This window comes from Austrofundulus limnaeus, unplaced genomic scaffold (assembly GCF_001266775.1).
Source record: "Austrofundulus limnaeus strain Quisiro unplaced genomic scaffold, Austrofundulus_limnaeus-1.0 Scaffold483, whole genome shotgun sequence".
Lineage (NCBI taxonomy): Eukaryota > Metazoa > Chordata > Actinopteri > Cyprinodontiformes > Rivulidae > Austrofundulus > Austrofundulus limnaeus.
Window position 1 is genome coordinate 28,217 of NW_013952885.1, and position 11,277 is coordinate 39,493.

Consider the following 11,277-nt stretch of genomic DNA (forward strand, 5'->3'; position numbering starts at 1 on the left):
AAAAGGGAATCAAACAAAACTACTAAACTAAAACAGACACTGCATCTAATAGTGTTGTTACTAAACTTTCAACAGTTTCATGAATCACAGAATTGTCTTCTGTTTCATCAGCATCTTAAACATTTATTCCAAACTGTTTTTTTGTCCCACTCTGTTTAGAAAAGGATTTTTGCTTTTGAAACAATACTTTTCTTCGATCAGCTTTGATCACCTGCTCACAACCCTTCGACTTTCCTAATCAGTTTGGAAGCGAGGGCYGACCCGATTCCATTCATTACAAAGTTGGCAATATCCCAGAGCCACTGGAACGGACTGGTGGTCTCAGCTTCTTCTCGAGCCGCAGCAGTGAACTGCGCYTCCAGCTGCTCTCGTTGTTCTCTGATCTSTCTCTCGTGCTTCTCCTTTAGTTCATTCATCATATTTRTCATTTCTTTCTCTCTCTCCTCCATTTCTCTCGCTCTCTCCACCTTCATCCTTTCCCACTCCCTCCTCMTCTCTTCGTTCATCTCCTCYCTCTCCCTCTCCAACTCCTCCTCCCTCTCCCTCTTCTCCTTCTCTCTCTCAGTCTGGATCATTTCTTTMATTTGCTGCATTTCTTTTTCATATTTTTCCTTTATCTCTTTCTCCAGTTCTTGTCTCTCTCTGCRTATTTTCTCCTCTTTCTCCYTCAGGATTCGTTGTTTCTCCTCTTCGATCGCCCTCTCAGCCTCCTGGAACATCTCGTTGGTGTAGTGGCTTCCCCCGTTCTTCTCAACGATGCCTCTGATCTTCTGAAGGAGCTGGAGGACCTGAGAGTTGTCATCCTCCAGCTTGTTGTTGAAGACGTGGTACTGACCGTTACACCTGCTCACCACCTCCTGMAGCTCTGGACTGTCAGACAGGAACCTTTCAATGGTGGTTCCTTCCAGGTTGTCTCCATGAGTAAAGAGGACCATGCTGTATCTGTCTGCAGCCTGTCCAAACACTTCCTGGATCTGTTTCACCGTCTGCTTCTCCTCCTCGGTGAATCTGGTCAGTGAGATGACCACCAGGAAGACGTGGGGTCCAGGAGCAGCATATTTGATGCACTGACTCAGATTTTTGGTTATTTTCTCCTCCTCAAACCTGGTGTCAAAAAACCCAGGTGTGTCGATGACGGCGACCGTCTGTCCATCTATCACAGTCCGGCCTTTAGCACAGAACATGGTTAAAGACATGGGACTGCACTTGGACTGGAAGTAGTCTCGACCCAGAATGGTGTTTCCGGTGGCGCTCTTTCCAATCCCGGTCTTCCCCACCATCACAATCCTCACCTCACTGTTGTTTGTTAGCATCGTTCCTGAGGAAGCAGAAGGTTTGAGACAGAATAAAAACCTGTAATCATGTTGTACAGAGGAGCAGGGGAGGAGCCAGAGAGGGTGGCTGGGCACCTGATTGGCCACCCCAGGTGCCACCCCTGCAACACTGACAAGGATCGCATGTGGYATTTCAAAGATGGATAGTTTGAATGTAATAGATGTAAATATCTGTGAAACAGCTGTATTGTTTGTTGCAGAGGGAACAAATCAGAGTATGAATAAAAAAACAACAGTTTTTGAACCAATTAATATAAAACAACTATGTGTAATAGTTCTGAGCTTTAGAACCAGTTAATAAAACTTTGGTTCCATCTAGAGGTTATTCTGTAAGATAAAAATGGAGCAACCAGAAAAGTTCCTTTAGAAACTTTGACAACTAGTGCCAGTTAGTCACTATTTTTAATTTACTATTTGACTGTACTATGTGTTAGTGTTCACAGCCTCCATAGAACCAAATTTCTGCTCARTATGTCTGAAAAAACTCCATTGTAGCCATTTGAATATACATTAGCATTCAGAATTTGCTGAAGAGTGTTGTCATTTGCTAGTGTGCCAATTATCAGCTTTATGCRTCTGAAATTGTCTGAAATATAGCTCCTTCTCAAATAAGTATTGGCCTGTAGTTTAAAATTTAGATTAGCTTTCATAATGCCATGGAGATTGCTCTTGGCTACCACCTTACCAAATGTTAGCTTATTATTTCTAATAATGGCTGAGTTAAAGCTATTCAAAATTAACTTCACTGGCAATCTTGGATTTTGTTAGAATTCTGATTTTGTTATTGCTTCYCTACAACTACTGCTCTAATTTTCAGCTRTGTTTGTTCAAAAATGCCCAAAATATAGCTTCTTGTAAAATTAAGATTAGCATTAGCAGTTATCTTAGTTGGGATTAGCAGTTGGCATGTGTTTGGGATTATTCTTAGCTACACCACAACAAATTTCAGTTCATTTAGTCATAAAATGGCTGACTTATAACCATTTAATGTTTTCTGTGCTGGCCAATCCTGACTTTTTAGTTAGTATTAAGAATTTTACAAAGATTGTTTTGGCTACTTCTTCATTAATCTTCAGCTTTGTATGTCTAAAAATGGCTGAGGTATAGCTCTTTGTATATTTAACATTAGTGGTTAGCATTAATTGGGACTAGCAATCAGCAAGATTTTTTACAGGATTTTATATTTTTTTTAAAACAGCTGAATTAGCTGTTGTGACCATCTTGAATTTTAAAATCTAAACTTATTTGTCCCCCCACCCCTAAAAACCACCATGGCCACCCCTGGAAAAACTAGTCTAGCTCCGCCCCTGCTCAGGAGTTCAGCCGCTGCAGGAGATAAGTGTCACAATTTTTACAGCATATTATCAACATACATGATAAATAAGAGTTAAAACAGTTTACAGTAACAGGTTTATAGAAGTTTTTGCTGTGGTAAAATAATTTAGTCAGATTAGATTCATCAGTGTGGAACATAAAAATCATAATTTACCGGAGCTGTTTTCCTGGTACGAGAACTTGTTTCTGTCCAGTGGTGTTACAGTAAAGAGTCTTGTTGATGTTGAAGTGATGAAGTTTCCTGCAGGAGGCTTTTTATATCCCCCCAGCCTGCAGCAAACCACACCCCAGCACCGCTCTACCGCTTTGTCAAAACAAAAATGAAACTGTTTCCTCATGCTCTCCTTTCCTTTTGCATTTACAAGAAGCAACATATTTTATAATAAATATCATTAGAATAAATACTAGGTAACAGAAAGTACAGAGCTCTTCTTTTTGGTGAGGAAAAAAGAAGTCTTCACATAATAAAAAACAGTATTNGTGTAAATAAATGATTGCATAATCTTTTATGAATCAACTTGAACTTGTCTGACGTTCCCTCATTGTGTCACTTCACTTTGCACAGACAAATATTAAAGTAATGAGGAAAACCTTGGTAAAATTTACTCTCATAACTTAGTTATGAGAAGATGTAGGGAACTTATTTGCATAAGTAACTCATTCCTCCTAATGCTGTCGTAACAAAATACAAAAACAATGTTGGATTCCCAGAATTCCAGACAACAATGTATAATTTTAACGTGATCTTTATTATTATTAACAACAAGTGTTTTACAGATTTAAACAGGTGATAGAACATGTTAATGTGTTTAGGACCACAGTTTGGTTTTCAGATTGAAAGCAGTTGGATTAAAATACTTTTGCAACAAACCAAAAAAAGAAGCAGAAAAATCAGACTGAAAACACAGAGAAGTAAAAGCAGCTGACATCTAGAATGTTGAAGAAATAACAGCAAAGACAACAGAAGCAAACCAGATCACAGAATGGTACACCAGCTTCCCTCTTCAGCTTCTTTTCTGGCTTTCTCTTCATAATATCTCTTCAGCTTTTCTTGTTGCTCTCTGAGGTCTCGTTCTCTCTGTTCCTGTAAGCAATTCAACATCTCCATCATCTGCTTTTGGCTGTTTTCTCTTTCTCTCTGCTTCTCTTCATCGATTCTCTGCCACTCCCTCTTTCTCTCTTCATCCAAACACTCCCTCTCCCTCCTCATCTCCTCCCTGTCCTTCTTCCTCACCTCCTCTCTCTCCTTCCTCTCCCTCTCTCTCTCAGCCTGGAGGATCTGTTGTATTTTCTGCATTTCTGTTGCATATTTGGCCTCTATCCTTCTCTCCAGTTCTTCTTTCTCTCTGCGTATTTTCTCCTCTTTCTCTTTCAGGATTCGTTGTTTCTGCTCTTCGATCGCCCTCTCAGCCTCCTGGAACATATCGTTGGTGTAGTGGCTTCCTCCGTTCTTCTGGACGATGTCTCTGATCTTCTGGAGGAGATCGGCAACCTGAGAGTTTTCACCTTTCAGCTTGTTGTTGAAGACGTGGTACTGACCATTACATCTGGCCACGAGCTCCTGTAGATCTGGACTGTCAGACAGGAAGTTTTCAATGGTGGTTCCTTCCAGGTTGTCTCCATGAGTAAAGAGGACCATGCTGTACCTGTCTGCAGCCTGTCCAAACACTTCCTGGATCTTTTGCACCGTCTGCTTCTCCTCCTCGGTGAATCTGGTCAGTGAGATGATCACCAGGAAGATGTGGGGTCCAGGAGCAGCATATTTGATGCACTGGCCCAGATCTTTGGTTGTTTTGTCCTTGTCGTGCCTGGTGTCGAAAAACCCCGGGGTGTCGATGACGGCGACTTGTTGCTGACTGATCTCAGCGTGGCCTTTAGTGCAGAACACAGTCAGAGACTTGGGACTGCACTTGGACTGGAAGCACTCTCGACCCAGAATGGTGTTCCCGGTGGCGCTCTTCCCTGTCCCAGTCTTCCCCACCATCACGATCCTCACCTCATTGTTGTTTGTCAGGGTGGATCCTGGGAAAAGAAACAATAAACAGAATAAAAATCAATAGAATCTCCGTGTTCTGCCCTTTGGGCGTTTTATCAGATGACCTACACAGAATCCAGACTGTGACAGATTAGAGACTTTGTCTTCTGAACAATGTCTGATTTGAAACAAACAAAGAAGCAACTTTATCTATAATCTGATCCCAGTGGGTTAAACATGTAACTACTATAAATACTGACACTAACATCTCAACTGATATCATCTACCAGCTTTTAAAAAGTTTTGTCTCATTAAATCAATAGAAAAATATAATAAAACTCTTTATTTGGCTTCAAAAAGATGATTCCTAAAGATTTGTTTCCTGAAAACAGCATCTCAGATCATAGAAGGATTTTTTTCTTGTTTCTTACTTTGGTTTTACCCTAAAGAGTTGCTCTTTCTACATATCAAAACCTGTTCTTCTTCCTATTCCAACACCTTCAGATTCCCAGACAGAAACTGATCACGACAGGAGACCGAGCCTTTTGCTCTGCTGCTCCTCGTCTGTAACTTCCAGACCACCTAAGGGAACCACAGACTGCAGAATCCTTCTAAAAAGGATTACAAGTTTTGGATTCTTCAAATGTAGTGCTTTGAGATTCACACATGCAACATTCCCTATCATTATTATAAATTATTATTTTCTTTCTTTGTAATCTTTCCGGGTTGTCCCTTTAAATAAAAGAACAGTGACAACAGAGCTGAGTCCACAAAGACAAGTTTGCTTCAGGCTGACAGAAGAACTCAGAGAAAAAGGCTTTTTAAACTGAACTAAACTGGCAGCATGCAACATCATAAACCTGTAAACAAATGTTTGTTTTTTGTGTCAGACTGAATTCATCAATTAGTTTTTACTCACCAAAGCTGTTTGCTTTGTATGAGGCCAACATTCTGCTGCTGATGCTGCAGCAAAGCAGGTACTTTTATAGCCTCACCCCCCCCCCCCCCCCMCACACACACAGAAGCACTTTCACTTTCTGTTTCCTCTGCCCCCACCTTCAGCTTTTACAGGAATCAGCAGATTGATGGAAGAAATGAACCCCCTGAAACTGCAGCATAAATGTGCACATTTATAGGTTTATATAAATATTATTTTTCACTTTATTAACTTCCTAAGCCCCATGTCCTTAGTGCTGGGGGCAGAATATACATTTTTTTTGGGTTCATGGTTTCTAGAAGGGATTTTAGCCTTGTTTTCAATACTGCAAATAATTACATTTATGTTATTGTGGGCACAAACTTGGTGCTTAATGTAGATATTACATAATTCATCTATGTTCTATAAATAACGTTGCCTTACCTCCCTTTGGAAAAATGTTTTGAATGCTATTGTGAGCCATAATTATCTTACCTTAACTTATCTTTCCCTGCTTTACTACAGGAGCCTTCTCTACATTTTTCATCCGAAATAAGAAATCATGGATATTTTTATTTTTATGGATTTGGTTAGCTGGTCTGTCAATAAAATTCTTGGAACAAAGTTTTTTGTTCTTCCATGGGAGGACATGTTAAAGGTGGGACCTCTGTTCTTCTCTGTTCTGGATTTATGTCTGGACTCCGATCACTGGATTCTATGGATTGGCTGGGTGGTCTCCTAGTCTTCTRCAAATCAGCATCGGTGGCTGTTCATCTCCTGGCAGACTGACCAATTCGATGGGTGGCCGTATTCTATCAGAACTCGGACATTTTGCCTTGAGCGAGCCGGACTCGGTCTGCAAGCGGTTCTATTGAGGGTAGCGGGCCGGCTGTGGTCCCTGGACTTTGCTGGCCAGATGGAATTGATCTGGGAGGAAGCTGATAGATTTGGCTCGGCTGAATATTGTCAACACCATTTTGCCTGATTGGGGTCGCCAACCTTGAGAGTACCAGCAGAAACTCTAAAGCAGATGGAAAATTGTTGTCATCTGCTTGTCTCTTCTGTTCCCAAAACAACTGATTACAGAATCTGGATCACCCTGACAACGGCCTTGGATCTGTTGACTAAATTCTTCCTGGCTGGCTGCCCCCCCGGCCCGTCTAATTCTGTTTCCGAGAGCAGGCTGAAAGCTGCACAGAAATGAACAGTTCCATCAATATTTCTGAACTATGACTGCGCTGGTTTTGGGGACTGGATTCTTCGGGGCCCCTTAAACTCACTTACTCCTCTGGCTAATAAACTTGCTCTATGCGGAGGTTTTTTCATAAACACCATAGTGTGTCACAGTGTTGATTTAATATGATGTTTTTGCTTTTTTCCTCACCTTCCCTTCCCTTGTGTGTTTTCCAGTTTTTCTTTGTTTCTAAGTTGGCACGACGGCAGGCTGCCTGTTACTGTAACTCCACTGTTTTGAGCTGCTGTTATGATCAAATTTCCCCACTGTGGGATCAATAAAGTTCTATCTTATCTTATCTTATCTTATCTTATCTTATCTTATCTTATCTTATCTTATCTTATCTTATCTTATCTTATCTNGTAACAAAGTATTTGTACTTAGTTACTTTACAACTCTGTGTTCAGATTAAAACAGGAATAGGTGTTAGACTGTCTGTATGATGGAAACTTTTAAAATCTCAAAAACAAAATATATAATTTTTCATTTCCTGTGTGTTAATGGGAGCGACAGCAGCAGCAGCAGCAGCAGCAGCAGCAGCAGCCACAGAGCAAATAAAGATTGTGGTCATTATTTTTTTTGATATTTTATGGATTTATTGTAAATATGTACAATTTTTATTAATCTAAGTTTAATAATTGAGCATTTCAGATACAGGGATAAGATGAAGTTTTGTTCACAAAGATTCTCAAACTKTAATTTATTTAGACTTGTTAAAAACTATTTGATCACAGCCCATAAAATGATTGTGTGATAATTATCCTGCCCCGCCCACTCTCACCTGTCCCCAGCTGTCATCACCTGCAGATTAAAGGATGGATTAATAAAACTACATTTATAGATTTTCTCCTCACACCTTTGCCTGCTCTTTAAAACGTCAAAGTTTTCTCCTTGTTCTGATAACATTAATCACTGACAGAGGTTTAGGTGAAAACTTGCATYTTTATTTTTCTGCAGCTCAGCACAGGTTGACATGGTAGAAACTGATCAGTACAGATAAGACTGATGCAGACGAAATGCAATAAACAAAGCAAAAAAAGTCTACACATACAAAATACAAACTTTTGTGTGAAATGTCATCATAAAGTCCATTAAAAACAGAGAACACAGTTTTCAAATGAGAACTTGAACATTTTAAACAATTAAACAGAATTTATACAAATAAAAACAACAGATAAGAAACTTAAAACTTTATAAAAGGCAGAAGACTTCTTCTGTGAACTCAGTTTAGATCACGCATCCATTTTAAAAATGAAACTAAATGACATCACAGCATATTGATATTTATTCTATTTTAAATCAAACTACTTTTCTGTCAACAAAACKTCAGGTTTTGTACAGAATCAAGTAAACACTTCCACAACTGCCTCTCCAAGACGATTACAAAATCTCCCAATTCTTCCCCAAAACCCAACTTTCTCAGCTTTRACTCGAGCTTTCTCTTCAAACTGGGACTGCAGACGCTGTTTTTGTTCTTTGATTTCTCTTTCTTGCTTCTCCTGTAGTTCATTCYTCATGTCTTCCATTTCTTTCTGTCTCTCCAACCTTTCTCTCTCTCTTTCCTCCTTCATCCTCTCCCACTCCCTCCTCTTCTCTTCATTCATCTGCTCCCTCTCCCTCTTCCTCTCCTCCTCTCTCTCCCTCCTCTCTCTCTCTCTGTCAGCCTGGATCATCTCGTTCATTTTCTGCATTTCCTTTTCGTATCTTTCCCTCACCTCGCGCTCTGCTTTTTCTTTCTCTTTGCGGATTTTCTCCTCCTGCTCCTTCAGGATTCGTTGTTTCTCCTCTTCGATCGCCTTCTCAGCCTCCTGGAACATCTTGTGGGTGTAGTGGCTTCCTCCGTTCTTCTCAACGATGTCTCTGATCTTCTGCAGGAGCTGGAGGACCTGAGGCTTCTTGTCCTCCAGCCTGTTGTTGAAGACGTGGTACTGACCGTTACACCTGTCCACCAGCTCCTGCAGCTCTGGACTCTCAGACAAATACTCCTCTATGGTTGTTCCTACCAGGTTGTCTCCATGAGTAAAGAGGACCATGCTGTATTTGTCTGCAGCCTGTCCAAAGAATTGTTGGATTTTTTTCACCGTCTGCTTCTCCTCCTCGGTGAATCTGGTCAGTGAGATGACCACCAGGAAGGCGTGGGGTCCAGGAGAAGCAAAATTGATGCACTGACTCAGATCTTTGGTTGTTTTCTTCTCATCAAACCTGGTGTCCAGCAGACCTGGAGTATCGATGACGGCCACCTTCTGTCCCTCCACCTTAGTCCGGCCTTTGTCACACTCCTCCGTTAAGGACTTGGGACTGCACCTGGACTGGAAGCAATCTCGGCCCAGAATRGTGTTTCCGGTGGCGCTCTTCCCAATCCCGGTCTTTCCCACCATCACGATCCTCAGTTCATTGTTGTTTGTCAGCATCGTTCCTGTGGAAGAAGAAGGTTTGAGTCAGAATAAGGGCAGCTGTGTCTACAGTCTAAAGGTATATGCAAAAAATGTCCATCTTACCAAGTTTTAAAATCTTATATCCAGCCAAAAAGATCTTGTTTTGAGACTGATTTACTAAACCAGAACTGATTGTGTAAGAATAATAATCTTGTTTTCAGAATGTGTAAGATTATTTGTCTTGTTAGTCTAAAAAATTGACTCAAATTAAGTAAAAAATTTCTGCCAGTGGAGTAAGAAATATTTACTTGGTAAGATTCTTGAAATACTTGATTTGACTCATTTTTTTCTTATTTCAAGAATCTTACCAAGTAAAATGTTCTTACTCCATTGGCAGAAATGTTTGACTTAATTTGAGTCAAATTTTCAGGCTAACAAGACAAATAATCTTACACATTCTGAAAACAAGATGATTATTCTTACACAATCAGTTCTTGTTTAGTAAATCAGTCTCAAAACAAGATCAAAAAGACTTTTTGACTGGATAAGAGATTTTAAAACTTGGTAAGACAGACACAGTTTTTGCAGTGTATAGGTAAAGGTGCTAATAGTTTACCACCATGAGTTTGTGAACGGGTGAAGATCTGCAAGTATAGTGCTTTGGGGTCTGGAGGGACTTCATAAAGCACTATACAAGTTCAGTCCATTTACCATTTACCAGCTGCCCTTGGTTCAAAATGAYCTCTGAATTGACCCCTCAGTCAAACTGAATCACAAATAATGTTTTTTTTTCAGTGATCCACCTTTTATTTAAATGATCCCCAAGTTTTAAAATTTAGGTCTAGAGACTGATTTTAAATCAAGGTTAGCTTTTAAAAAAGAAGATGAAAGTAGAACATTTGCATCACAAATTTAGTTTCCAACCATTGATTCTGGAAAAGTAGTGATAGTAATTGATTCAAACTTTCTAAAGCTTGCTCTTCTAAAAAAGAATGCTTTTTCTTTTCCTAATTTTTGCTTATATATGTACACCAAACTAACTTTGACCTACAAATCATTTAGGAATAAAGTGTTTTGACAGATAAATCTTCTCAGAATGAAAAAAAATATGTTTAACAGTCTGTTCAGACTTGACTCTAAAATTATCAGCATGCCAGACTTCACCAATAAAACATGAAAACAGATATTGAAGCTGCTTGCCTGGTGTGGCGTGAACTTGTTTCCCCACGTTGATTTGATAAAGGAGCCGTTCTGCTGCTGCAGCTGGAGTGAAGACTGCAGGATGTTTTCTGTGAGAATGTTTATATAGCTTCACAGTCTGCAGTAAACCACACCTACTCTCAGTTCTTTCACTTTGTGTCTGTTACAATGAAAGTGAAACAGTTTTCTCTACCTCAGCCCCAGACTATAAGCATTTACTGGAAAAGGTAGCACTGCAGCAGAAATAGATGCAGCATGCACACTGATTCTGGAATTCTTTTGCCTACATTTGTTGAAGAAGCTGAAACTGAGTTGTTAAAGTGAAGTCAAAGTAAAAAGCCTAAACTAGCATTAGGTTAGCTTAGCATTAGTGTTCGCTACTTTTAGTACAGCTAAAAGTAGCTATGTAAAACAGTGGTGGGATGTACAGGGGTAATGTCAGCATACCACCAAGAAGGACCAACCACATCCAACAGGATTAACTGTGGACGCAAGAGGAAGCTGTCTGAAAGGGAAATGGTCTAAAACCAGGGGTTTCACTTTCATTTTCTAACCCCTGTACATTGTTCATAATTCGACTTTTACTCCACTACATTTTACATTAAGTATCAGCAATTCTACTCCACTACAAATTGCATTCATGTCACATTACATTTTTAATTAGTTTTTTTTTTGTTTGAAAGTAATCAATGGTAATTGCTGGTAAATGCTGTAATTGGTCCTTTGAACCACTATAAAGCAGGAAATTATTAGACCCTTGTTCAAGAAGAGCAGGTTGATTCTGCATCACCTGCTGGAGCATCATCAGCACTGATGGTGCGTTCACACCAAACGCGATTTCAGCGTCAGGAGCAGCAGGTTTACATGCAAAGTCTATGGTGGAGGCGCTTCAAGCAACGTCGGGAAGT

General features: G+C 40.0%; 3 protein-coding genes across 3 annotated transcripts; all 3 read right to left on the reverse strand.

The window, feature by feature from the left end:
* Nucleotides 1–215: 215 nt before the first annotated feature.
* On the reverse strand, nt 216–2,863 carry LOC106529984 (GTPase IMAP family member 4). The gene is made up of 2 exons (XM_014025532.1): nt 2,824–2,863; nt 216–1,318 (listed from the first exon to the last, which is right to left on the reverse strand). The coding sequence occupies exon 2, from the start codon at nt 1,311–1,313 to the stop codon at nt 216–218; it is 1,098 nt and encodes a 365-aa protein (XP_013880986.1). The 5' UTR covers nt 1,314–1,318; nt 2,824–2,863.
* A 782-nt stretch (nt 2,864–3,645) lies between these two features.
* Nucleotides 3,646–8,398, reverse strand: LOC106529985 (GTPase IMAP family member 4). Its single transcript, XM_014025533.1, has 3 exons — nt 8,210–8,398; nt 4,316–4,716; nt 3,646–4,243 (listed from the first exon to the last, which is right to left on the reverse strand). Exons 1-3 carry the CDS (start codon nt 8,396–8,398, stop codon nt 3,646–3,648), a joined length of 1,188 nt encoding a protein of 395 aa, XP_013880987.1.
* A 39-nt stretch (nt 8,399–8,437) lies between these two features.
* On the reverse strand, nt 8,438–10,426 carry LOC106529986 (GTPase IMAP family member 4; the record flags this gene model as incomplete). The annotated part of the gene is made up of 2 exons (XM_014025534.1): nt 10,370–10,426; nt 8,438–9,210 (listed from the first exon to the last, which is right to left on the reverse strand). A coding segment is annotated over exon 2 (768 nt), but the record flags the coding sequence as incomplete, so codon positions are not given.
* Nucleotides 10,427–11,277: the final 851 nt, after the last annotated feature.